The 27,576-nt window shown below is 52.5% G+C and overlaps 2 protein-coding genes and 2 long non-coding RNA genes across 5 annotated transcripts; 2 read left to right on the top strand and 2 right to left on the bottom strand.

Annotated features, from left to right (window-relative positions):
• Window positions 1–33: 33 nt before the first annotated feature.
• On the top strand, window positions 34–9,670 carry XRCC1 (X-ray repair cross complementing 1). Its single transcript, XM_033084494.2, is given in 15 exon segments — window positions 34–412; window positions 514–606; window positions 690–788; window positions 1,744–1,869; window positions 1,872–1,919; window positions 2,182–2,247; window positions 2,994–3,093; window positions 3,592–3,668; window positions 4,423–4,739; window positions 6,937–7,053; window positions 7,551–7,742; window positions 8,242–8,321; window positions 8,405–8,495; window positions 9,290–9,365; window positions 9,453–9,670. Coding segments are annotated over 15 exon segments (1,638 nt in total). The 5' UTR covers window positions 34–361; the 3' UTR covers window positions 9,558–9,670.
• LOC117010206 lies at window positions 5,036–5,849 on the bottom strand. Of its 2 annotated transcripts, none has more exons than XR_004420585.2 (3): window positions 5,834–5,849; window positions 5,166–5,422; window positions 5,036–5,094 (listed from the first exon to the last, which is right to left on the bottom strand). It is a non-coding gene; the product is annotated as an uncharacterized LOC117010206 (long non-coding RNA). The 2 variants fall into 2 exon arrangements; XR_004420586.2 differs by lacking the exon at window positions 5,834–5,849 and adding an exon at window positions 5,546–5,572 and having other exon boundaries at window positions 5,166–5,412.
• Window positions 5,886–7,465, bottom strand: LOC117010207. Its single transcript, XR_004420587.1, has 4 exons — window positions 7,451–7,465; window positions 6,394–6,407; window positions 5,976–6,198; window positions 5,886–5,914 (listed from the first exon to the last, which is right to left on the bottom strand). It is a non-coding gene; the product is annotated as an uncharacterized LOC117010207 (long non-coding RNA).
• A 1,559-nt stretch (window positions 9,671–11,229) lies between the features above and the next one.
• ETHE1 (ETHE1 persulfide dioxygenase) lies at window positions 11,230–19,009 on the top strand. Its single transcript, XM_033084473.2, has 7 exons — window positions 11,230–11,365; window positions 12,498–12,642; window positions 13,887–14,032; window positions 15,008–15,137; window positions 15,736–15,825; window positions 17,347–17,463; window positions 18,825–19,009. Exons 1-7 carry the CDS (start codon window positions 11,273–11,275, stop codon window positions 18,872–18,874), a joined length of 771 nt encoding a protein of 256 aa, XP_032940364.1. The 5' UTR covers window positions 11,230–11,272; the 3' UTR covers window positions 18,875–19,009.
• Window positions 19,010–27,576: the final 8,567 nt, after the last annotated feature.

The raw sequence follows: 27,576 nt of genomic DNA, 5'->3' as shown, positions 1-27,576 counted from the left end.
ATTAATATTAATTAATTACCTTTCCGGGGGTAATTAAGAGTAATTTTCCCTCAGAAATTTAATTTTTCGTCTCCCCCATCGCGCCCCCCCCCTTTCCCCTCACGGTTTTCCCGCGCTGCGAAAAGGGCGGGAAAACCCCGCTGGGAGGACCGCGTGACCATAGAGAGGCGGGAGGACCGGGCGGCCAGAGCGCCCCCCCTGCGCACCGGAAGTTCCGTTGTAAACCATAGAGCGGAAGCGCCGCTTGGCGGAGCGCCTCCCGTGGACTTCCGGTGGATGCTGAGGCGACTTCCGGTGCCTCTCTGAGGCGACTTCCGGTGCATCTCTGAGGCGATTTCCGGTGCATGGCGGCGCTTCAGCGATGCCGGAGATTCCGTTAACGCGCGTGGTGTCCGTGAGCAGCGCGGACCCGGTGAGCCCCGGGATAAACTCGGAGTTACCGGGGAGAGGATGAAGAGCGGCGGGCGTTGAGTTTTTGTTGTTTTTAATTTTTTTTTTTTGGTGTTTCCGCAGCGTCACCCGGCGGAGAATTTGCTGCGGCCCGATGATGGCGGGCGCTGGAGGGGGGCGGCGGCGGGGGAGAAGCAGCTGAGCGTGGTGCTGGAGGTGAGGGCTGGGATTTGTGAGGGATAATTTATTTTTATTCTTTAATTTTTAATTTTTATTTTTTGTTTTGATGTCGATTCCAGCTGGGCGATTCCCGCCCCATCCACTCCCTGCACATCGGCAACGACGGCGCCGCCTTCGTGGAGGTGCTGGGGGGGTCCTCGGCTGGGGGGGAGTTCCAGGTAACCTCACCTGGGCGCACCTGGGGGCACCTGGGGTCAGCTGGGCACACCTGGGATCAGCTGGGATCACCTGGGCCTTACCTGAGCACACCTGGAGTCATCTGGGGTTACCTGGGATCACCTGAGCACACCTGGGCCTCATCTGGGCACACCTGGGGGCACCTGGGGTCACCTGGGGATCATCTGAGGTCACCTGGGGCACACCTGGGCACACCTGGGGTCATGTGGGGCATGGCTGGGGTCACCTGGAGAGGGCTGGGATACACCTGGGCACACCTGGGGCACACCTGGGCTTTACCTGCGCTCACCTGGGGCTCACCTGGGATCACCTGGGGTCACCTGAACCTTTTCTGGAATCACCTGGGGCTCACCTGAGCCTTACCTGGGGTTACCTGGGGTCACCTGAGCGTCACCTGGGGTCACCTGGGGATCATCTGGGGTCACCTGGAGTCACCTGAGCCTTACCTGGGACACACCTGGGATCACCTGGGGCTCACCTGGGATCATCTGGGATACACCTGGAATCACCTGGGATCACCTGGGGTCACCTGAGCTCACCTAAGCCTCACTTGAATCTCACCTGGACTCACCTGAGCTCACCTGGGACACACCTGGGCTCACCTGGGCTCACCTGGGACACATCTGGGCCTCATCTGGGCTCACCTGGACTCACCTGAGCTCACCTGGGGTCACCTGGGCCTTACCTGAGCCTTACCTGGGGTCATTTGGGATCACCTGGGGTCACCTGGGGCACACCTGGAATCACCTGGGAACACCTGGGGCACACCTGGTCACATCTGGAGTCACCTGAGGTCACCTGGGTTTGTCTGAGCACACCTGAGCCTTACCTGGGCACACCTGAGATCACCTGGGGCTCACCTGGGGCACACCTGGGGTCACCTGATCTTACCTGGGCACACCTGATCTCACCTGGGCTCACCTGTCCCCCTGTCAGGTGCTGCTGCCCAGCGCGGCGCTGATGTCGCCCAGCGAGAGCCGGGCGGGGGCGGAGCCGCGGCGCGTTCGGCTCTTCGGGCCCGAATCGCTGGTCAGGGGTCCCAGCTCACCTGGGGCACACCTGGGCACACCTGGGACAGGCTGAAGGTGGTGCTGAGCCAGCCCTACTGCCAGGTGAGCTCACCTGGGGGGAGGGGATCACACCTGGGGACACACCTGGGCACAGCTGGGACACACCTGGGCACACCTGGGCACACCTGGGGTCACACAGACACACCTGGGCACACCTGGGGGGGGAAAAAATCACACCTGGGACACACCTGGGCACACCCGGGACACACCTGGGCACACCTGGGCACTCAAATCACACCTGTGTGGGGTCAGAGGTCACCTGTGTGGGGTCAGAGGTCACCTGTTGACCTTTGACCCCCCCCAGAGCCGCCCCTACGGCCTCTCCTTCATCCGAGTGTTCGCGGCGCCCGCGGAGGACGAGGCCCCGCCGGTGAGTGACCTCTGACCCCTGAGTGACCCCTGAGTGACCTCTGACCCCTGAGTGACCCCTGAGTGACCTCTGAACTCTGAGCGACCCCTGAGTGATCACTGGCCTGTGAATGAGCCCTGAGTGACCCCTGAGTGACCTCTGAACTCTGAGTGATGCCTGAGTGACCCCTGAGTTACCTCTGAGTGACCTCTGACCTCCGTGTGACCCCTGACCTGTGAGCCCTGACCAGTGAGTGACCCCTAAGTAACCTCTGAGTGACACTGAGTGACCCCTGAGTGACCACATGGTGACACTGAGTGACCCCTAACCCCTGAGTGACCCCTGACCCCAGAGTGACCCCTGTGTGACCCGAGTGACCTCTGCATGACCTCTGAACTCTGATCCCTGACCAGTGAGTGATGCCTGAGTGACCGCTGACCTCTGAGTGACCGAGTGACCCCTGACCCCTTAATGACTCCTGAGTGACCCTTGACCCCTGAGTAACCTCTGAGTGACCTCTGATGCCTGAGTGACCCCTGAGTGACCCTTGACCCCTGAGTAACCTCTGAGTGATCTCTGGCCCCTGAGTGACCTCTGTGTGACCCCTGACCTGTGAGTGACCTCTGCATGACTTCTGATCCCTGTGTGACCCCTGAGTGACCCTAGAGCTCGGAGTGACCTCTCAGTGACCCCTGACCCCCGAGTGACCCCTGAGTGACCCCTGAGTGACCCCTGACCCCCACGCTGACCTTTCTCCCCTCCCCCAGCGGCGCCGCCTGGGCCCGTTCACGCTGCGGGAGGAGGGGGAGGGGAGCCCCCGGCGCCCCCCCGGGGCCCTGTTCTACCAGCGCCCCTCCCCCACCGCAGGTAAGGGCTGCCCCTCCCCCACTGCCCCTCCCCCACCCCCAAAACCACCCTGCCCCTCCCCCACCCCACTGCCCCTCCCCCACCCCCCAAACCCACCCTACCCCTCCCCCCGGGGCTCTGTTCTACCAGCGCCCCTCCCCCACCGCAGGTAAGGGCTGCCCCTCCCCCACTGCCCCTCCCCCACCCTCTCTACCCCTCCCCCACCCTCTCTACCCATCCCCCACCATCCCTGACCCTCCCCCACCTCCCTGCCCATCCCCCACCTCCCTGCCCATCCCCCACTCTCTCTGCCCCTCCCTCACTGCCCCTCCCCCACCATCCCTGCCCCTCCCCCACTCTCTCTGCCCATCCCCCACTCTCTCTGCCCCTCCCCCACCTCTCTGCCCATCCCCCACCCCCTCTGCCCCTCCCCCACTCTCTCTGCCCCTCCCCCACCTCTCTCTGCCCATCCCCCACTCTCCCTGCCCATCCCCCACTGTCTCTGCCCCTCCCCCACAGCCCCCCCTCGGGACCCCTCCCCCGGGCCGAGCTACGCGGCCGCAGCGCTGAGAGGGACGGGGAGCGACCACGGACAGGTGAGTGAGGGGGGGACAAAACACACCTGGGGACACACCTGGGACACCAAAAATACACCTGGGACTCCAAAAAATACACCTGGGACCCCAAAAATACACCTGGGACCCCAAAAATACACCTGGGACACACCTGGGGACCCTCAAACCACACCTGGCACACCCAAAATTACAACTGGGACCCCAAAGTCACACCTGGGGACACCTGGGACGCACCTGGGGACCTGAAAACACACCTGGGAGCCCCAAAATTCCATCTAGGACCCCTGGGACACACCTGGGTACCCCCAAACCTCACCTGGGACCCCCAAAATCTCACCTGGGACCCCCAGAATGACACCTGGGTACACCTGGGGGGATGAAAACACACCTGGGGACACCTGGGACCCCCAAAATTCCACCTGAGAGCCCCAGAATCTCACCTGGGACACATCTGGGACCCCAAAATCACACCTGGGACCCCCAAAATCCCATCTAGGACCCCTGGGACACACCTGGGGCCCCAAATTCACACCTGGAACCCCAAAACCTCACCTGGAGACGCCTGAGATTTACCTGGGACCCCCAGAATCACACCTGGACACACCTGGGGACCCCCAAAATCCCATCTAGGACCCCAAAACCACACCTGGGACCCCAAAATCTCACCTGGAGGCACCTGAGATTTACCTGGGACCCCCAGAATCACACCTGGGGACACCTGGGACACACCTGGGGACCCTCAAACCTCACCTGAACCCCCCAATTTTCCCCACAGCCACCCCCAAAAAAACCCAAACCTCACCTGGACACCCCCAAAACCACACCTGGAACTCCAAAATCTCACCTGGAGACCACCAAAACCTCACCTGGGACCACAAAAACCTCACCTGGGACCCCCAAAGCCACACCTGGAACTCCAAAGTCACACCTGGGAGGATCCAAAGCTCACCTGGGCGGACCCAAGCCCCTGGAGGGCGTGGTGCTGGCGCTGAGCGGGTTCCAGAACCCTCTGCGGGGTCACCTGCGGGCGGCGGCCGCGGCGCTGGGGGCGCAGTACCGGCCGGACTGGGGCGAGGACTGCACTCACCTGGTGTAGGTAACACCTTTATAACCACACCTGGGGTCAGGTGGGGTCACCTGAGTGTTAATTGGGCTCACCTGGGCCTTACCTGAGCTCGCCTGGGCTCACCTGAGCTCACCTGGGCTCAGTACCGGCCAGACTGGAGCGAGGAGTGCACTCACCTGGTGTAGGTAACACCTTTGTGACCTTACCTGAGTTCACCTGAGTGTTAATTGGGGTTACCTGAGCTCACCTGGGCACACCTGGGGTCACCTGAGCTCACCTGGGCTCAGTACCGGCCGGACTGGGGCGAGGACTGCACTCACCTGGTGTAGGTAACACCCACCCTACCTTACCTGGGGTCACCTGAGTGTTAATTGGGGTTACCTTGGCACACCTGGGGTTACCTGAGCTCACCTGGGCTGATCTGAGCCTTACCTGGGGTTACCTGAGCTCACCTGAGCTCACCTGGGCTCAGTACCGGCCGGACTGGGGCGAGGACTGCACTCACCTGGTGTAGGTAACACCTTTGTGACCTTACCTGGGGTCACCTGGGCACACCTGGGGTCACCTGAGCTCACCTGGGCACACCTGGGGTCACCTGAGCTCACCTGGGCTCACCTGGGCTCACCTGGGCTCAGTACCGGCCGGACTGGGGCGAGGACTGCACTCACCTGGTGTAGGTAACATCCCCCTGTACCTCACCTGGGGTCACCTGAGCTCACCTGGGGTTACCTGGGGTCACCTGAGCTCACCTGGGCTCAGTACTGGCCGGACTGGGGCGAGGACTGCACTCACCTGGTGTAGGTAACACCTTTGTGACCTTACCTGGGGTCACCTGGGCTCACCTGAGTGTTAATTGGGCTACCTGGGGTTACCTGAGCTCACCTGGGGTTACCTGAGCTCACCTGGGCTCAGTACCGGCCGGACTGGGGCGAGGACTGCACTCACCTGGTGTAGGTAACACCTTTGTAACCTTACCTGGGCTCAGGTGGGGTCACCTGGGCCTTATCTGAGCCTTACCTGAGCTCACCTGGGCGCAGTACCGGCCGGACTGGGGCGAGGACTGCACTCACCTGGTGTAGGTAACACCTTTGTAACCACACCTGGGGTCACCTGGGGTCACCTGAGTGTTAATTGGGCTACCTGGGGTTACCTGAGCTCACCTGGGGTCACCTGGGCTCACCTGTACTGATCTGAGCCTTACCTGAGCTCATCTGGGGTCACCTGGGGTTACCTGAGCTTTACCTGAGCTCACCTGGGGTCACCTGGGCACACCTGAGCTCACCTGGGCTCAGTACCGGCCGGACTGGGGCGAGGACTGCACTCACCTGGTGTAGGTAACACCTTTATAACCACACCTGGGGTCAGGTGGGGTCACCTGAGTGTTAATTGGGCTCACCTGGGGTTACCTGGGCACACCTGAGCTCACCTGGGCGCAGTACCGGCCGGACTGGGGCGAGGACTGCACTCACCTGGTGTAGGTAACACCTTTGTGACCTTACCTGAGTTCAGGTGAGCTCACCTGAGTGTTAATTGGGGTTACCTGAGCTCACCTGGGCTCACCTGAGCTCACCTGGGCTGATCTGAGCCTTACCTGGGGTTACCTGGGCACACCTGGGCTCACCTGGGCTCAGTACCGGCCGGACTGGGGCGAGGACTGCACTCACCTGGTGTAGGTAACACCCACCCTACCTCACCTGGGGTCATCTGGGTGTTAATTGGGGTTACCTGGGGTTACCTGAGCTCACCTGGGCTCACCTGGGCCTTACCTGAGCTGAGCTGGGCTCACCTGGGCCTCACCTGAGCGTTACCTGGGCTCACCTGGGCTGAGCTGGGCCTTACCTGGGCCTTACCTGAGCTCACTTTAGCCTTACCTAGGCTGAGCTGGGATCACCTGGGCCTTACCTGGGCTCACCTGGGCTTTACCTGGGCTGATCTGAGCCTTACTTGAGCTCACCTGAGCTCACCTGGACACACCTGAGCATTACCTGGGCTCAGTTGGGCCTTACCTGTGCACACCTTGGCTCACCTGGGTCTTACCTGGGGTCACCTGGGCACACCTGGACCTTACCTGAGCTCACCTGGGCCTTACCTGTGCACACCTGAGCTCACCTGAGCCTTACCTGAGCTCACCTGGGTCTTACTTGGAGCTCACCTGATCTTTGTGTCTCACCTGATATTTGTATCTCACCTGAGCTCACCTGGTGTTTGTGTCACCTGTCCCAGGTGCGCCTTCGCCAGGACTCCCAAGGCGTCGCGGGCGCGGCAGCGCGGGGGGGTGGTGGTGACACCTGAGTGGATCTGGGAGTGTCAGAGAACCGGAAAAAGAGTTACCTGTGAGCGGTGAGTGACACCTGGGCACACCTGGGCACACCTGGGGACACACCTGGGCACACCTGGGGGGTGGTGGTGACACCTGAGTGGATCTGGGAGTGTCAAAGGTCACAGAGGAGAGTGTCCTGTGAGCGGTGAGTGACACCTGGGCACACCTGGGCACACCTGGGGACACACCTGGGCACACCTGGGGGGTGGTGGTGACACCTGAGTGGATCTGGGAGTGTCAAAGGTCAGGGAGGAGAGTGTCCTGTGAGCGGTGAGTGACACCTGGGCACACCTGAGGCACACCTGAGCTCACCTGGGACACACCTGGGATACACCTGGGTACACCTGAGATACACCTGGGGACACCTGAGATACACCTGGGCACACCTGGGGATACCTGTGACACACCTGGGGACACCTGGGCACACCTGGGACACACCTGTGCTCACCTGAGCTCACCTGTCCGTGCCCCACCCCTCACCTGTGTCCCCACCTGTGCCCCTCCCCCCCCCCCCCAGGTACCTCCTGCGCGGCTCCGCCTCCTCCAGCAGCGAGGGGGAGGGGCCTGATGAAGCCCCGCCCCCTCCCCGCCCCTCCCCCGCCAAGGTCAAGAAAGGGGCGGAGCCAAAGGAGCCGGACACGCCCGAGACCCCGCCCCCAACGGCACCGGCCACGCCCCCCGAGTCACCTGAGAGCGACGGCCAATCAGAGTGAGGCTGGGGGAGAGGGGGCGGGGCCGGGCCGGAAATGGGGGGGTAAACAGGAAGTGGAAGGGGGAGACAGGAAGTGGGGGGTCAAAACAGGAAGTGGAAAGGGAAAACAGGAAGTGGGGGGGTAAAACAGGAAGTGGAAGGGGAAGACAGGAAGTGTCTGGGGTAAACAGGAAGTGGGTTGGGTAAAACAGGAAGTGGGTGGAGAAAACAGGAAGTGGGTGGGGTGGACAGGAAGTGGGAGGAGCAGACAGTGGGTCAGACAGGAAGTGGGCAAAAATCTCACCGGAAATGGGTGGGTACAGACAGGAAGTGGTTTATCCAAAGCGGAAGTGGGCAGAGATCACTCAGGAAGTGGGTGGTGTCACACCGGAAGTGGGTGGGAGGAAACAGGAAGTGGGTGGGGTCAGACAGGAAGTGAGCATAAATCACACCGGAAGTGGGTGTGGCCACACCCGCGATGGGCGTGGCCTCACCTGGCCCCTCCCCCCGCCCCCAGCACCGACCCCTACGGCGGCTCCACCGAGGAGAACAGCGAGGACGAGGAGGGGGAGGGGGAGCCCATCCCCCAACTGCCAGGTGGGCGCCCCTCCCCCACCCCTGACCCCTCCCCCCACTCCCCCATAAGGCCCCTCCCCCCTCACCAGGCCCCTCCCCCACAGATTTTTTCCAGGACAAAACTTTCTTCTTCCACGGCGAGTTCCCGGCGGGGGTGGAGCGGCGGCTGCTGAGATACGTGGTGGCGTTCGGGGGGTGAGACTGGGGGGACTGGGGGGGACTGGGAGGGACTGGGAGGGGATTTAGATAGACTGGGATGGACTGGGATGGACTGGGATGGACTGGGATGGACTGGGAGGGACTGGGGGGGACTGGGATGGACTGGGATGGACTGGGAGGGACTGGGAGGGGATTTGGATAGACTGGGATGGACTGGGAGCACTGGGAGGGGATTGGGAGGGATTGGGAGGGTTTGTACTGGTTCATACTGGTCTGTACTGGTTTGCACGAGTCCATACTGGTTTATACTGGTCTGTATCGGACCATACTGGTCCATACTAGTTTATACCAGTCTATACTGGTCCATACTGGTTCATACTTGTTCATACCGGTCCATACCACTTTATACTGGTCCAGACCAGTCCATACTGGTTCATACTGGCTTATACTGGTCTGTACCGGTCTGTACTGGTCCACACTGGCCTATACAGGTTCATACTGGTCCATACTGGTCCATACTGGTTTATACCAGTCTGTATCGGTCCATACTGGTTTACACTGGTCCATACTGGTACATACCAGTCCATACTGGTTTATACTGGTCCATACCAGTCCGTATTGGTTTTTACTGGTACATACTGGTCCATACCGGTCTGTACCGGTCCATACTGGTTCATACTGGTCCATACCGGTCTGTACTGGTCCATACCGGTCCATACTGGTCTGTACTGGTTTTTACTGGTCCATACTGGTTCATACTGGTCTGTACCAGTCCATACTGGTCCATACTGGTCCATACTGGTCCATACTGGTCCATACTGGTCTCGCAGCACCCTGGCCCCCTACATGGACGACTCGGTGACGCACGTGGTGACGGCGCAGGACTGGGACCCCGCCTTCGAGGAGGTGTGGCCTGGGTGGGGAGGGGGGCGTGGCCTTGGAGGGGTGGGCGTGGCCAATCCCCTTTAACCCTGACAGCCCCGCCCCCTGCAGGCGCTGGAGCTCCGCCCCTCGCTGACCTTCGTGCGTCCCCATTGGCTGCTGCAGTGCGGGGAGCGGCAGCGCCCCCTGCCGGCCCCGCCCTTCCCCCGGGCGTGACCTCATCTGTGACGTCATCATCATCATCAGTGACATCATCATCAGTGATGTCATCAACGCTCCTCCCCCCTGAGATTGAAATAAAAGCGATTTTTGGGCAGAAATAAAATGGATTTTTTTTTAAATTAAAGTGGGCGTGGTTTGTGAGAGGAGGGCGGGGCCCACCCGGAGGCGTCGCCGCTTTAAGAGAATTTTTACAATTAATATTAAAAGTTAAATATTAAATATTTTAGAATTATTTAATTCAAATATTTAACATAATTTTTACAGTTACTAATAAATATTAAATATTAATTATTAATTATTTTATGATTATTTAATAAAAATATTTTAACATTAAAAGGTAGTGCCGCTTTAAGAAAATTTTTTTAATTAATATTTAAAATTAAAAAATAAACACAAAATATTTTAGAATTATTTAATTAAAATATTTAACATAGTTTTGACAATTACTAATAAATATTAAATATTAATTATTAATTATTTTATGATTATTTAATAAAAATGTTTTAACATTAAAAGGTAGTGCCGCTTTAAGAAAATTTTTTAAATCAATATTTAAAATTAAAAAATAAACCCAAAATATTTTAGAATTATTTAATTAAAATATTTAAAGGTTAAAAGGTGTTGCCTCTTTAAGAAAATTTTTATAATTATTATTTTAAAATATTAACTATTTTAGAGTTATTTATTTAAAATATTTAAAAGTTAAAAGGCGTTGCCGCTTTAAGAAAAATTTTACAATTAAAAATTAAATATTGAATATTAAATATTTTAGAATTAAATTGAATATTAAATATTAAATTAAATATTTTAGAGTTCAATATTAATATTAAATATTTTAGAGTTAATTAAAGCATTTAAAGGTTAAAAGGCGTCGCCACTTTAAGAAAATTTTAAAATTAATAATAAAAAATAAATATTAAATATTTTAGAATTACTTAATTAAAATATTTAAAAGGTGTTGCTGCTTTAGGAAGATTTTTACAATTGATATTAAAAATTAAATATTAAATATTTTGAAATTATTTAATTAAAATATTTAAAGGCTAAAAAGTGTCGTCACTTTAAGAAAATATTTACAATTAATAATAAAAATAAAACATTAAATATTAATTATTTTAAAATTATTTAATTCAAATATTTAAAGGCTAAAAGGCGCCGCCGCTTTAAGAAAATGTTTTAAATTAATATTAAAAATTAAATGTTAAATACTAAATATTTTAGAGTTATTTAATTAAAATATTTAAATATTAAAAAGTGTCACCACTTTAAGAAAATTTAAAATTACATATTAAATATTTTAGAAATTTTAAATACAAAATAAAACATAAATATATAACGAACACGTGAAACAAATACAAAATAAACATATAAAGAACACCTAAAATAAATACAAAATTAATATAAATACCGAAAAAACTCGTAATAAACAATAAAATTAAACACACAACGAACACAAAAAACAAACACAAAATAAATAAAAATTTACAATAATCATATAAGCGAAATAAACACAAAATAAATAAAAATAAAAATACAAACCCCCAACCATTTCCCCTTTAAGGCGGTCCCCACCCCTTTTAACGCGCATCGCCGCTTTAAGCCAAGCCCCGCCCCTCCGCCGTTGCCCTTTTAAGGCGCTGCCGCCTGTTTAAGCCCCGCCCCTTCCGCCCCTCTTAAAGCGGCCGCGCTCTGCGGGCCCCACCGCCGCCATGTTGCTCCGCCGCCTCCCCTCAGCCGCTGTCGCGACAGCGCGGGGCCTCGCGACAGCGCCGGGGGCGGGGCGACAGCTCCTCATGCGGCAGGTGGGCGAGGGGAGGGGGGAAGGGGAAAATTTGGGGTTTTTTAGGGGGGGAAAATGGAGGGAGAGGCGTGAGGGGGCAAAGGGCGGGAAAGGGGGAGGGGAGGTTGTGAGGGGGGGGCGGGGCGAAGGGAGCGGGGGAGCTGAGGCGATTTTAAATTTTTTTTTTTTTTTTGTGAGGCGATTTTTTTTTTATTTAAATTTTTGTGAGGCGATAGTTGAGGGTTTTTTTTTTTTGAGGCGATTTTTTAAGGGATTTTTATTTAAATTTTCTGAGGTGATTTCTGAGGCGATTTCGGTGTTTCTTTTAACTTTTATCACTGGGATTTTTTATTTATTTTTTAATTTTTCTGAGGCGATTTTTGAGGGAATTTTTAATTTTTTTTTTTTTTTAATTTTTGAGCCGATTCCTGAGCCAATTCTGCTTTTTTTACTTTTTTCATGGGGATTCTTTTTTTTTTTTCTGAGAGGATTTTTGAGGGGATTTTTGAATTATCTAAATTTTTTTGAAGGAATTTTGAGGCGATCTTTTATTTATTTTTTATTAATTTTCTGAGGTGATTTTTAGATTTTATTTTTATTTTTTTGAGATGATTCCTGAACCGATTTTGCTTGGTTTTTTTACTTTTTTCGTGGGTTTTGTTGGGATTCTTTAAATTATTTTTTTGAGGCGATTTTTGATTTATTTAAAAAGTTTTTGAGGGGTTTTTTGAGGCTTTTTTTGTTTTAATTTTTTGAGGGGGTTTTTTAATTTTTTTTTTTTTGAGAGGATTTTTTATTTGAATTTTTTTTGGTGGGGATTTTTGAGATGGTTTCTTAAATTTTTTTTATTTTTCAGAGGTGATTTTTGAGGCGATTTTTTATTTATTTGATTTTTTTTGGTGGGGATTTTTGAGATTATTTCTTAATTTTTTTTTTTTTTTTAGGTGATTTTTGAGACGATTTTTAATTTTTTTTTTTTATTTTTGGGCCAATTTTTCAGCCATTTTTTTTTTTTTTTTGAGGCAATTTTTTTTTAATTTTTTGAGGTAATTTAAGATTTTTTTTGAGGCAATTCTTTCAGGGATTCCCGCCCCGATTTCACTCATTTTTCCCCGTTTCCCCCCTAAATATTTTGATTTCTTCCCCCTCCCCAGCTGTTCGAGCCCCAGTCGTGCACCTACACGTACCTGCTGGCGGACGGCGCCACCGGCGACGCCGTCATCATCGACCCCGTGCTGGACACGGTGCCGCGCGACCTGCGGCTGCTGCGCGAGCTCGGCCTCACCCTGCGCTACGCCGGTGAGATTCGGGGCTGGCCACGCCCACTTGGGCCACGCCCACAGCGGCCACGCCCACCTAGGACACGCCCAGAGCAGCCACGCCCATCTAGGCCACACCCAGATGATATTTTACCCGGCCATGCTCCTTTAGGCCACGCCCAGAAGTGGCCACGCCCACCTAGGACATGCCCAGAACTGGCCACGCCCCCTTAGGCCACACCCAGATCATATTTTACTCGGCCACGCCCCTTTAGGCCATGCCCAGAAGCGGCCACGCCCACCTAGGACACACCCAGACCAGGCACACCTTCTTAGACCACACCCAGAACAGACCACGCCCATATCAGCCACGCCCATTAGGTCACGCCTCTTTAGGCCACACCCAGAACCAGCCACGCCCACTTAGGCCACACCCCCTTAAGCCACCCCCAGGCCAGCCACGCCCACCTAGGACACGCCCTGAATTAGTCACGCCCCTTAGGCCACACCCAGAATGGACCATGCCCACCTAGGCCACGCCCAGAACCGATCACACCCACCTAGGCCACACCCAAAATTGGCCACGCCCACCTAGGCCGTGCCCAGAACTGGCCACACCCACCTAGGCCACACCCATAACCGGTCACACCCCTTAGGCCGCGCCCTGAATGGCCACGCCCCTTTAGGACACGCCCAAAGGTGGTCACGCCCACCTAGGCCATGCCCAGAAGTGGTCACGCCCCCTTAGGCCACGCCCTGATGGGCCTGGAGCTGTCCACACCCACCTAGACCACACCCAGGCCAGACACGCCCACCTAGGCCATGCCCCAAATTGGTCATGCATCCTTAGGCCACACCCACCTAGGCCACTCCCTCTTAGACCATGCCCTAAATTTGCTTTGAGGTGGCCACGCCCCTTTAGGCCACGCCCAGAACCGGCCACACCCCTTTAGGCCACGCCCAGACTTGTTTTTTACTGGCCATGCCCCTTTAGGCTACGCCTGCTTAGGCCACGCCCACCTAGGCCATGCCCCTTTATTCCACACCCCTTTAGGCCACGCCCAGAATCAGTCACACCCACTTAGGCCACGCCCAGAACCGACCACGCCCTCCTAGGCCACGCCCAGACCAGGACAGCAGTGGGAGCTACAGGGAAGGGACTGGGAGCTACTGGGACATACTGGGAGCTACTGGGAGGCACTGGGACCCACTAGGACCTCACAACGGGGCCATGACGTCACTCCCTGATGACGTCATCACTCAATGACGTCATTTCCCCCGCAGCCAACACGCACTGCCACGCGGATCACGTGACCGGCTCCGGCGCGCTCCGCCGCGCCCTCGGCTGCGCCAGCGCCATCTCCAGGGCCAGCGGCGCCAGCGCCGACCTCAGACTGGGGGAGGGGGACGAGCTGCGCTTCGGGAGCTTCGTGAGGACACGCCCCCTTTCTGGGAGAGACCACGCCCACTTCCGGGACAGGCCACGCCCATTTTCCGCAATATACCACACCCCTTTTGGGATAAGACACACTCACTTCCGGGACAGACCACGCCCTTTCCCGGGAGAGACCCCGCCCTCTTTCTGGGATAGGCCACACCCACTTCCGGGGGAGGCAACGCCCATTTCCGGGATAGATCACGCCCCCTTTCCGGGAGAGACCCCGCCCCCTTTCTGGAATAGGCCACACCCACTTCCAGGATAGGACACGCTCACTTCTGGGAGAGGCCACGCCCCTTTCCAGAAGAGACCACGCCCCTTTTCAGAGAGAGGCCAAACCCCTCTTCTGGGATAGGCCACGCCCCTTTTCTGAGACAGACACGCCCCCTTTCTGAAAGAGGCTCCGCCCCCTTCTGGGAGAGACTCCACCCCTTTTTTGGGACTGGCCCCACCCCTTTTCCAGGACAGGACACACCCCTTCTGGGTTAGGCCATGCCCCTTTCTGGGATAGGCCACGCCCCTTTCTGGGTCAGGACACACCCACTTCTGGGATAGGCCACGCCCCCTTCCCAGAGATCCAGCACTTTTCTGGGAGAGACCACGCCCCCATTTTAGGAGAGACCACGCCCCTTTCTGGGACAGGCCACTCCCATTTCCAGTGGAAACCACGCCCCCTTTCTGGGACAGAACCCCACCCCTTCCAGGACAGGCCACGCCCCTTTTTGCAGGACAGGCTCCACCCCTTATGGGTCAGGCCACTCCCCTTCTTGGAGAGGCCACGCCCCTTCCAGAACAGGCCACGCCCCTTCTGGGAGAGAACCCAGTTCAATTTTTGAGTCCCCAGTTCCATTTTTTAAATTCCCAGTTCAATTCTTTGAATTCCCAGTAACATTTTTAAATTCCCAGTTCAATGTTGGGATTCCCAGTTAAATTTTTGGATTCCCAGTTCGATTTCCGGTGTCCCCAGGCCCTGAGGGTCGTCCCCACCCCCGGCCACACCCCCGGCTGCGTCACCTTCGTCCTGGACGATTCCTCCATGGCCTTCACCGGGGACGCGCTGCTGGTGCGGGGCTGCGGCAGGACCGACTTCCAGCAGGGTGGGATGGGGAACTGGGGGAACTGGGGGGGACTGGGGGGGACTGGGAGGGACTGGGAGGGGATTTAGGGGGACTGGGAGGGACTGGGATGGACTGGGAGGGACTGGGATGAACTGGGAGAAACTGGGAGGGACTGGGAGAGGGACTGGAGGGCACTGGGAGGGACTGGGATGGAGTTATAGGCTTGTACTGAGGCACTGGGAGGGAACTGGGGGAACTGGGATGGGCTGGGAGTGACTGGGATATACTGGGAAAGGGTTTAGAGAGAACTGGGAGGGACTGGGATGGATTGGAAGTGACTGGGATTGAACTGGGATAAACTGGGAGTGACTGGGAGGTCTCAGGTCCTTGAATTCCCACTGTCCCCGTTACCATGGCAACAAACCCTTTATAACAAATCCCGGTTGCCATGGTGACAATGTCACGGTTGCCATGGTAACCTGTCCCCTCCCCCATTTCAGGCTGTGCCCGCACCCTGCACCGCTCGGTTACCATGGCAACAAACCCCTTATAACAAATCCCGGTTACCATGGTGACTGTGGCACGGTTACCATGGTGATGATGTCACGGTTGCCATGGTAACCATCCCCTTCCTCAGGCTGTGCCCGCACCCTGCACCGCTCCGTTCACGAGCGAATCTTCACCCTGCCCGAGAGCTGCCGGATCTACCCCGGGCACGACTACCACGGTGGGGGAGGGGCCATGGGGGTGGGGGAGGGGCTGGGGGGGGAGGGGGAGGGGCCATGGGGTGGGGGAGGGGCAATGGGGGGTGGGGGAGGGGGAATGGGGGTGGGGGAGGGGGGATTTGTGGGGGATTTGTGGAGATTTGGGGGGATTTTCGGGAATTTTGGGGGGTGGGGGAGGGGTGGGGGGAGGGGGAGGGTCACTCTGGGGTCATTTAGGGTCAGCCAGGGGTCACTCAGTGTCCTGGGGGTCAGAAAGGGGGGTTCAGGGTCACTTAGAGGTCACTCAGGGTCAGTTAAGGTCACTCAGGATCACTCGGGGTTCACCCAGGGGTCACTCAGGGGTCACTCAGTGTCCTGGGGGTCAGAAAGGGGGGTTCAGGGTCACTCAAGGTCATTTAGAGGTCACTCAGGGGTCAATCAGGGTCATTCAGGGGTGATTCAGGGGTCACTCAGGGGTCAATCAGGGGTCAATCAAGTGTCAATCAGGTCACTCAGGGTCACTCAGTGGTCACTCAGTGTCCTGGGGGTCACCCAGGGGTCACTCAGGGTCACTCAGTGGTCACTCTGGGTCACTCAAAGGTCACTCAAGGTCACTCAGAGGTCACTCAGGGTCACTCAGGGTCATTCAAGGGTGATTCAGGGGTCACTCAGCGGTCAATGTGGTCACCCAGGGGTCAATCAGGGTCACTCAGTGGTCAGGGGTCACCCAGGGGTCACTCAGGGTCACTCAGGGGTCAATGTGGTCACTCAAAGGTCACTCAGGGGTCACTCAGTGTAACTCAGGGTCACTCAGGGGTCACTCATTGGTCACTCAGTGTCACTCAGGGGTCAATGTGGTCACTCAAAGGTCACTCAGGGGTCACTCAGTGTAACTCAGGGTCACTCAGGGGTCACTCATTGGTCACTCAGTGTCACTCAGGGGTCAATGTGGTCACTCAGAGGTCACTCAGGGGTCACTCAAAGGTCACTCAGGGGTCACTCAGGGTCATTCAGAGGTCACTCAAGTCACTCAGTGGTCACTCAGTGTCCTGGGGGTCACTCAGGGGTCACTCAGGGGTCACTCAGGGGTCAGGGGTCACTCAGAATCACTCAGTGTCCTGGGGATCACTCCTGGTCACTCAGGGTCACCCAGAGGTCACTCAGGGGTCACTCAGGGTCACTCAGAGGTCAGTGTGGTCACTCAGGGTCACATAGAGGTCACTCAAGGTCACCCAGGGGTTACTCAGAGGTCACCCAGGGGTTACTCAGGGTCACTCAGGGTCAGTTAAGGTCACTCATGGTCATTCAGGGGTTACTCAGTGTCCTGGGGGTCACTCAGAGGTCACACAGGGGTCACTCTTGGGTCACAGAGGTCATTCAGTGTCACTCAGGGGTAACCCAGGGATCACTCAGAGGTCCCTGTGGTCACTCAGGGTCATTCAGGGGTCACAGAGGTCACTCAGGGTCACTTAGAGGTCAATAATTGGTCACTCAGGGGTCACCCCGGGGTCACCCATCCCCCCTGACCCCTCCCCTCCCCCCAGGGCACACCATGAGCACGGTGGGGGAGGAGCGGCGCCACAACCCCCGGCTGAGGCTGAGCGCCGACGACTTCGTGGCGCTGATGGAGCGGCTGCGGCTGCCCCGGCCCCGCCTCATGGGTCAGGCCACGCCCCCTGAACCCCCCAAAAACAGCCCCAAAATCCTCCCTGAGCATCCCCAAAAAATCTTCAAAATCCTCCCTGAACATCCCAAAATCCTCCCTGAACATCCCAAAAAATCCTCAAAATATCCCCAAAAACAGCCCCAAAATCCTCCCTGAACCCCCCAAAAAACAGCCCCAAAATCCTCCCTGAACATCCAAAAAAATCCTCAAAATATCCCCAAAAAATCCTCAAAATCTGCCCCAAAGATCCCCCCAAAAACAGCCCCAAAATCCTCCCTGAACACCCCAAAAAATCCTCAAAATATCTCCCAAAAAATCCTCAAAATATCCCAAAAAATCCTCAAAATATCCCCAAAGATCCCCCCAAAAATCCCCAAAATCCTCCCTGAACATCCCAAAAAATCCTCAAAATATCCCCAAAAAATCCTTCAAATACCGAAAAAATTCTCAAATTCTGCCCCAAAAATCCCCACCAAAAATCCCCAAAAATTCCTCAGAAATCCTCAAAAAATCCCCCCAAAAAAATCCTCAAAATCCTCCCTGACCAACTCCCAAAAAATCCTCAAAATCTGCCCCAAAAATCCCTAAAATATCCACAAAAAATTCCCATCAAAAATCGTCAAAATCCTCCCTGATCCACCCTCGAAATCCCCCCCAAAAAACCTCAAAATCCCCCTCAAAAAATCCCCAAAATCCCCCCTAAAAGCTCCCAAAATATCCCCAAAAATAAAAAAAAATCCCCCCCAAAAATCCCCAAAATTTGCCCAAAAAAATCCTCAAAAAATCCCCCAAAAATCCCCAAAAAACCCCAAAATCCCCCCAAAAAATCCCTACCAAAAATCCTCAAAATCGTCCCCAAAAATCCTCAAAATATCCTCAAAATCCCCCCAAAAAATCCCTAAAATATCCACAAAAAATCCCCAACAAATATTGTCAAAATCCTCCCTGACCCACCACCAAAATCCCCCCCAAAATCTGCCCCAAAAATCCCCCCAAAAATCCCCAAAATCTTCCCTGAACCTCCCAAAAATCCCCCTTAAAAATCCCCCCAAATCCCCCAAAAAAGTCCCCAAAAAATCCTCAAAATATCCCCAAAAATCCCTCAAAATCCTCGCAAAAAAAGCCCCAAAAAATCCTCAAAATCCCCACCAACCCCTCCCAAATCCCGCTGAAAAAAATCCCAAAATCCCCCAAAAAATCCCTAAAAATCCACAAAACCCTCAAAAATCCCTCTAAAAAAACCCAAAAAATCCTCCCAACCCCCCAAAACTCCCCTGACCCCCCAAATCCTTCCTGACCCCCAAATCCCCCCAAAAAATCCCAAAATTCCCCGCTGACCCCTCCCCCATTTTCCAGACGTCGCCGTTCCCGCCAATCTCCGCTGTGGGATCCAGGACGAGCCGTAGCCACGCCCCCTTTTCCCGCCAAAACTCACCTCCACTTCCGGATTAAAATCACGTCCACTTCCTGTTTAAATTATGTCCACTTCCTGTTTAAATCGCGTCCATTTCCGGATTAAATCATGTCGACTTCCTGTTTAATTCACGTCCACTTCCGGTTTAAATAATGTCCACTTCCGGTTTAAATTATGTCCACTTCCGGTTTAAATCAAGTCCAGTTCCAGATTAAACCACATCAACTTCCGGTTTAAATTAAGTCCAGTTCCGGATCAAACCATCTCCACTTCCGGTTTAAATTGAGTCCATTTCCGGATTAAACCTCGTCAACTTCCGGTTTAATTTCATTCCAGTTCCGGATTAAACCAGCTCCACTTCCGGTTTAAGTTACGTCCACATCCGGTTTACCTGGTGCCGACTTCCGGCTAAAAATCTGAGGGGCACTTCCGGTTGAAGCTGCCCTCACTTCCTGTTCAACTCACACTCACTTCCTGTTTAACCCACACTCATTTCCGGTGTAGCCCACACTCACTTCCGGTGCCGTCTCCCAACCAATGAAATCGCGGCACCAGAACGAGGCCGGAGTGGGCGTGGCCCCGGCCCGTGGGAAAAGGGGGCGTGGCCGCTTTCCCACGGGGTGGGGGAGGGGCGGGAGGAACCGGCGCGTCCAGGTGCGCGCGGTGACGTCACCGGGCCACGCCCCCCGCCCCTCCCCCACCCCAGGTGTGCGCGCTCGGAGCTGGGGGGGAGGTGAGGAGTGGGGGGAGGGGGCAGCGCGACCTTTGACCCCTTCCCATGGTGCAGCGCGGAGGGGGGGAGACCCCCCCCAGCCCCTCCCCCACCCCCGGCGGGGGGGGGAGAGGAGAGAGGGGTGAGACTGGGGGGGACTGGGATGGACTGGGATGGACTGGGAGAGACTGGGGGGGACTGGGAATGGGAGTGGAGGGGACTGGGGTAAACTGGGATGGACTGGGAGGGACTGGGAGGGGGATTGGGGGAACTGGGGTAAACTGGGAGGGACTGGGATATACTGGGAAGGACTGGGAGCAACTGGGAATGGGAGTGGAGGGGACTGGGGTAAACTGGGGGGAGACTGGGATGGGCTGGGATGGACTGGGAGGGACTGGGGTAAACTGGGAGGGACTGGGAGAGACTAGGGGGCGATTGTGGGGGGACTGGGACGGACTGGGGTATACTGGGAGGGACTGGGAGGGGGATTGGGGGGACTGGGAGGGACTGGGATAGACTGGGATGGACTGGGAATGGAAATAGAGGAGACTGGGATGAACTGGGAGACGGGCTGGAGGGAACTGGGTGGGACTGGGATGGACTGGGAGAGACTGGGAGGAACTGGGAGGGACTGGGAGGGACTGGGAACAGGGCGCAGTTCCCAAAGGCGCCACCAGGGGGAGACAGAGAGACAATGGGGGTTTGTTAATGGGAACTGGGATGGACTGGGATGGACTGGGATGAACTGGGATGGACTGGGAGAGACTGGGAGGGACTGGGGGGGACTGGGAGAGGGCCTGTAGGGAACTGGGATGGACTGGGGGGTACTGGGAGGGACTGGGATATACTGGGAGGGATTGGGATGGACTGGGGGGGACTGGGTGAGACTGGGATGGGTTATGGGGGCACTGGGATGGACTGGGAGGAACTGGGGTAAACTGGGAGGGACTGGGAGAGGATTGTGTGGGGACTGGGATGGACTGGGATATACTGGGATGGGGCCTGGAGGCACTGGGGTAAACTGGGATGGACTGGTATGGACTGGGAGGGACTGGGATGAACTGGGAGGGACTGGGAATGGGAATGGAGGGGACTGGGATATACTGGTATGAACTGGGAGGGTCTGGGATGGACTGGGAGGGAACTGGGAGTGACTGGGGGGCGATTGTGGGGGAGACTGGGCTGGACTGGGATATACTGGGAAGTACTGGGGGGTACTGGGAGGGACTGGAATGAACTGGGAGCAACTGGGAGAGAGATTGTGAGATACTGGGAGAGCAGTGGGGCGATACTGGGATGGACTGGGAGGGGCTGGGGGGCACTGGGATTTACTGGGAGGCACTGGGATGAACTGGGAAGGGGACTGGGAGTTACTGGGCCAGACTGGGACAGAACTGGGGGGCACTGGGATGGACTGGGGGGGGCACTGGGGCCTTACTGGTCTGAACTGGTTTGAACTGGTCTGAACTGGGAGCCAGGACGGGACCACGGCAGCGCTGGAGGGGCTGAGGCTGGAGGTAACGCCCCTCCCCCACCTTCCATTGCCCCTCCCCCACCCCCATGGCCCCTCCCCCACCCCATGGCCCCTCCCCCACCCTTTATTCCCCCTCCCCCACTCCCTGAATCCATGACGTCATTTTTTGCCCCACCCCCACCCCCATGGCCCCTCCCCCACCCTTTATTGCCCCTCCCCCACCCCCATTTCCCCTCCCCATTTCCCCTCCCCCAATGGCCCTCCCCCACCCCATGGCCCCTCCCCCACCCTTGAATCCATGACGTCATTTTTTTGCCCCTCCCCCTTTCAGGACACGCCCCCTGCCCCGCCCGATGGGGGAGGGGCGGCGGCGGCAGCGATGACGTCAGAGACGATGACGTCACAGGCGGCGCTGACGGCGGGGGGGCAGGTGGGGCCCCTCCCCCACCCCAAATCGGGGGGGAAATTTTGGGAATTTTGTGGAAATTTTGGAATTTTGGGGAAAAAATCGGGAATTTTGGGATTTTTTTTAAGATGATTTGGGGTATTTTGGGATTTTTTGGGGAAAATTTTGTGGAAATTTTGGGATTTTTGGGAGAAATTTTGGGAATTTTGGGGAAAATGTTGTGAATATTGGGATTTTTGGGGAAAATTTTGGGGAATTTCGGGATTTTTTGGGAAAATTTTGTGGAAATTTTGGAAATTTTGGGGAAAATTTGGGGAAATTTTGGGGGATTTGGGGATTTTTTGGGAAAATTCTGGGAATTTTGGGGAAAAAAATTGGAATTTTGGGATTTTTTTGAAGATGATTTGGGGGAATTTTGGGATTTTTTGGGAAAATTTTGGGAAAATTTTGTGGAAATTTTGGAAATTTTGGGGAAAATTTGGGGATTTTTGGGGGAAATTTTGGGGGATTTTGGGATTTTTTCGGGGAAATTTTGGGAATTTGGGGACTTTGGGGGAAATTTTTGGGGAAATTTCGGAATTTTTGGGGGAAATTTTGGGGAATTTTGGGATTTTTTGGGGAATTTTGGGGTAAATTTGGGGAAGATTTTGGGATTTTTGGGGGGAAAATTTTGGGGAATTTGGGGAATTTTTTGAAAATGATTTTGGGTATTTTGGGATTTTTGGGGAAAATTTTGTGGAAATTTTGTGGAAATTTTGGGGAAAATTTGGGGATTTTTGGGGAAATTTTGGGGGATTTTGGGATTTTTCGGGAAAATTTTGGGAATTTGGGGACTTTGGGGGAAATTTTTGGGGAATTTCGGAATTTTTGGGGGAGATTTTGGGGAATTTTGGAATTTTTGGGAGAAATTTTGGGAATTTGGGGGAAAATTTTGGGGAAATTTTGGAAATTTTGGGGAAAATTTGGGGATTTTTGGGGGAAATTCTGGGGATTTGGGGGGACATTTTGTGAAATTTTTGAATTTTGGGGGAAATTTTTGGGAATTTTGGGATTTTTTGGGGAATTTTTGAATTTTTGGGGAATTTTGGGGAAATTTGGAATTTTTGGAGGGGAATTTTGGGATTTTTTGGGGGAAAATTGGGGAATTTGGGGATTTTTTGGAGGTGATTTTGGTAATTTCAGAAATTTTGGGGGAAATTTTGGGAATTTTGGGATTTTTGGGGTTTATTTGGGGATATTTTGGATATTTTGGGATATTTGGGCTGATTTTGGGTCGATTTCTGGTGATTTTGTATTTATTTTGGCATATTTTAAAATATTTTTTTATATTTTCGGGATATTTTGGGATATTTTGATTTCAGGGGATTTTGGGGTGATTTTTGTTGATTTTTGTTAATTTTGTTTTGGGTTGATTTTGGCTGATTTTGGTCAATTCCACTCCCAGCTGATGTTAATTTCGGGGTGATTTTGGGTTGATTTCTGTGGATTTTGGTTTATTTTGGGTTATTTCAGGTTCATTTCAGGTTAATTTTGGGTTGATTTCAGGATATTTTGATTATTTTTGTCATTTTTCAGTTGATGTTTTCCCAGCGCACCGACCGGCGCTGGGTGTTTTGGGTTTATTTATGTTAATTTTGGGTTTATTTCAGGTTTATTTCAGGTTTATTTCAGTTTATTTCGGGTTTATTCTGGGTTATTTTGGGTTTATTTTATTTTATTTTATTTTATTTTATTTTATTTTATTTTTATTTTTAGTTAATGTTTTCTCGCCACACCGACTGGCGCTGGGTGTTTTGGGTTTATTTTGGTTAATTTCAGGTTTATTTCTTGTTTATTTCAGATTTATTTCAGGTTTATTTTGGGTTAATTTTGATTATTTTGGATTTATTTTATTTATTTTATTTCCAGTTGATGTTTTCCCGCCGCACCGACCGGTGCTGGGTATTTTGGTTTATTTCAGGTTAATTTCTGTTATTTCAGATTTATTTCAGATTTATTTTGATTATTTTGGGTTATTTTGGTTTATTTTTATTTATTTTATTTTTTAGTTAATGTTTTCCCGCCGCACCGACCGCTCCTGGATCCTTTGGTTTATTTCAGACTTGTTTTGGTTAATTTCAGGTTAATTTCAGGTTTATTTGGATTTATTTTATTTTATTTTATTTTATTTTATTTTATTTATTTTATTCCCAGTTGATGTTTTCCCGGTGCACCGACCGCTCCTGGGTGTTTTGGATTTATTTTAGTTAATTTCTGTTATTTCAGGTTTATTTCAGATTTATTTCAGGTTAATTTCAGGTTTATTTTATTTTATTTTATTTTATTATAATTTATTTTATATTTAGTTGATGTTCTCTCGCCGCACCGACCGCTCCTGGATCCTTTGGTTTAATTCAGATTTATTTTGGTTTATTTCAGGTTTATTTTATTTTATTTTATTTTATTTTATTTTATTTTATTTTATTTTATTTTATTTTTAGCTGATGTTTTCCCGCCGCACCGACCGCTCCTGGATCCTTTGGTTCATTTCAGATTTATTTTGGTTTATTTCAGGTTTATTTCAGGTTGATTTGGGTTATTTTTAATTTAATTTATTTTATTTTTTAGTTAATGTTTTCTCGCCGCACCGACCGCTCCTGGATCCTTCGGTTTATTTCAGATTTATTTTGGTTTATTTCAGGTTAATTTCAGATTTATTTCAGGTTTATTTTATTTTATTTTATTTTATTTTTATTTTTTAGTTAATGTTTTCTCGCCGCACCGACCGCTCCTGGATCCTGCTGGGCCCCCCCTGTGACCCCCCCCGGGTGCTGCAGATGCGGAGCCAAGTGCAGGTGAGTGACCAACTGACCAACTGACCAACTGACCACTGAGTGACCACTGAGTGACCACTGACCCTGAGTGACCACTGAGTGACCAATGAGTGACCAACTGACCACTGACCCTGAGTGACCAACTGACCAATGAGTGACCAGAGAGTGACACTGAGTGACCCTGAGTGACCCTGAGTGATCAATGACTGACCAACTGACCCTGAGTGACCAACTGACCACTGAGTGACCACTGAGTGACCAATGAGTGACCAACTGACCAACTCAACTGACCACTGACCCTGAGTGACCAACTGACCACTGAGTGACCAACTGACCAATGAGTGACCACTGATCACTGACCAACTGACCACTGAGTGACCCTGAGTGACCACTGACCAATGAGTGACCAATGAGTGATCAATGAGTGACCACAGAGTGACCACTGACCCTGAGTGACCAACTGACCATTGAGTGACCTGAGTGACCACTGACCAATGAGTGACCACTGACTGACCAACTGACCACTGACCCTGAGTGACCAACTGACCACTGAGCGACCACTGAGTGACCAACTGACCCTGAGTGACCAACTGACTACAGAGTGACCACTGAGTGACCACTGAGTGACCACTGAGTGACCACAACTGACCACTGAGTGACTAGAGAGTGACCAACTGACCAGTGATCAATGAGTGACCACTGAGTGACCACTGACCAGTAATCAGTGACAACAGACCAATGAGTGTTCAGTGAGTGACCACTGACCAACTGACCCTGAGTGAACGAGTGACCAGAGTGACTAAATGACCACTGAGTGACCAGAGAGTGACCAGAGTGACAAACTGACCCGAGTGACCAACTGACCACTGATCAATGAGTGACACAGAGTGACCACTGACCAATGAGTGACCAGAGAGTGACCAGAGTGACCAATGAGTGACACTCAGTGACCAACTGACCAGAGAGTGACCACTGACCACTGATCAATGAGTGACACAGAGTGACCACAACTGACCACTCAGTGACCCCTGAGTGACCAAATGACCACCGAGTGACCACTGACCAGTGACCCTGAGTGACAAGTGACCAGAGTGACCAAATGACCAACTGACCAATGGGTGACCACAGAGTGACCGACTGCCCACTGAGTGACCACTGAGTGACCAGAGAGTGACCAATGAGTGACCAACTGACTCTGAGTGACCACTGACCAACTGATCACTGATAAATGAGTGACCCTGACTGACCAGAGAGTGACCAAATGACCAAGGAGTGATCAATGAGTGACCAGAGAGTGACCACTGGGTGACCAAATGACCATCTGACTACTGACCAGAGAGTGATCAGAGTGACCAAATGACCACTGAGTGACCATGAGTGACCAACTCACCATTGAGTAACCCTGAGTGACCAACTGACCAACTGATCACTGACCAGTGAGTGACCAATGAGTGACCACTGGTCACTGATCAGTGACCCTGAGTGACCAGAGAGTGACCAGTGACCACTGAGTGACCACAACTGACCGAGTGACCACTGACCAGTGATCAATGAGTGACACTGAGTGACCAGAGAGTGATCAGAGTGACCAGAGACTGACCAATGAGTGACCACAGAGTGACCCCTGAGTGACCAACGGACCACTGATGAGTGACCAATGAGTGACCAACTGACCGTGAGTGACCACTGACCAACTGATCACTAATCAGTGATCAGAGAGTGACCAGGGAGTGACCAGAGAGTAACCAGTGACCAGAGTGACCCTGAGTGACCACAGCTGACCACTGACCAACTGACCAACAGACCCTGAGTGATCAGAGAGTGACCAGAGTGTGACCACTGAGTGACCAACTGACCAATGAATTACCAATGAGTGACCAACTGACCATTGAGAGTGAGTGACCACTGACCACAGAGTGACCACTGAGTGACCACAGTGACCCTGAGTGACCAATGAGTGACCCCAAGTGACCCCAAATATCCCCAAAATATCCCCCAAAATGTCCCCAAATGACCCCTGAGTGACCCCTGAGTGACCCCCGAGTGACCCCTGGCTGACCTCTGACCCCAGGGCGCCATTGGGCTCCAGAGGGCCGAGAGCCTCCCCCGGCGCCGGGGGGGGGGAGGGGAGAGGTCGGGACCCCCCCGGAGCCCCCGGAGCCCCCGACCCCGCTCGGAGCACGGTGAGGGGGGAGGGGAAATTTGGGGGAAAATTTGGGTGGAAATTGGGATTTTTTGGGGATTTTTTCTGGGATTTTTGGGGGATTTTTTTGGATTTTTTTGTGATTTTTTGGGGATTTTTTTGGATTTTTTGGGATTTTTTGGGATTTTTTGGGGTTTTTTGGGGATTTTTTGGGGATTTTTTGGGATTTTTTGGGATTTTTGGGGTTTTTTTGGGGTGAATTTTGAGGATTTTGAGGTTTTTTGGGTGGGATTTGGGGTTTTTTGGGATTTTTTTGGGGTGTTTTTGGAGTTTTGGGGTTTTTTGGGGATTTTTTGAGGATTTTGGGATTTTTTGGGCGAATTTTGGGGTTTTTGGGTTCTTTTGGAGATGGATTTTGGGGTTTTTGGGTGGATTTGGGGTGAATTTTGGGGATGGATTTTGGGGTTTTTTGGGGATTTTTGGGGTGAGTTTTGAGGTTTTTTGGGATTTTTTGGGGGTGGATTTTGGGGTTTTTGGGATTTTTTGGGGTGGATTTTGAGGATTTTGAGGTTTTTTGGGTGGGATTTGGGGTTTTTTAGGGATTTTTTGGGGATTTTTTGGGCAAATTTTGGGGTTTTGGGGTTTTTTTGGGTGAGATTGGGGTTTTTTGGGGATTTTTGAGGATTTTGGGGTTTTGGGTGGAAATTGGGATTTTTTGGGGATTTTTTTGGGGATTTTTGGGGATTTTTTGGGGTGGATTTTGAGGATTTTGGGGTTTTTTTGGGGTGGGATTTGAGGTTTTTTGGGATTTTTTTGGGTTGAATTTAGGGGTTTTTGGGTTTTTTGGGGGTGGATTTTGAAGATTTGGGGTTTTGGGGGGATTTTTTGAGGATTTTGGGATTTTTTGGGCAAATTTTGGGGTTTTTGGGGTTTTTTTTGGGGTGAATTTTGGGGTTTTTTTTGTTTTTGGGGTGGATTTTGAGGATTTTGGGGTTTTTTGGGATTAATTTTGGGGTTTTGGGGATTTTGGGGGATGTGTTTGGGTGGGATTTGGGGAGAAATTTGAGAATTTTGGGTCTTTGGGGGTTTTGGGTGGATTTTGGAGGAATTTTGGAGATTTTGGGTTTTTTGGGTGGGTTTGAGGAG

The sequence above is a fragment of the Catharus ustulatus genome, chromosome 39 (genome assembly GCF_009819885.2).
Source record: "Catharus ustulatus isolate bCatUst1 chromosome 39, bCatUst1.pri.v2, whole genome shotgun sequence".
NCBI classification, from domain to species: Eukaryota; Metazoa; Chordata; class Aves; order Passeriformes; family Turdidae; genus Catharus; species Catharus ustulatus.
Note: the sequence above shows the minus strand (reverse complement) of the source record. Positions and strands in the feature narration are given on the sequence as shown.

Excerpts from the sequence above, each read along its gene's own strand:
- ETHE1 (XM_033084473.2), top strand. The coding sequence starts at position 11,273 with ATGTTGCTCCGCCGCCTCCCCTCAGCCGCTGTCGCGACAGCGCGGGGC. Across the intron at positions 11,366-12,497 it reads GACAGCTCCTCATGCGGCAG|CTGTTCGAGCCCCAGTCGTG; the intron begins GTGGGCGAGGGG and ends CCCCCTCCCCAG. Across the intron at positions 15,138-15,735 it reads CAGGACCGACTTCCAGCAGG|GCTGTGCCCGCACCCTGCAC; the intron begins GTGGGATGGGGA and ends CCCCTTCCTCAG.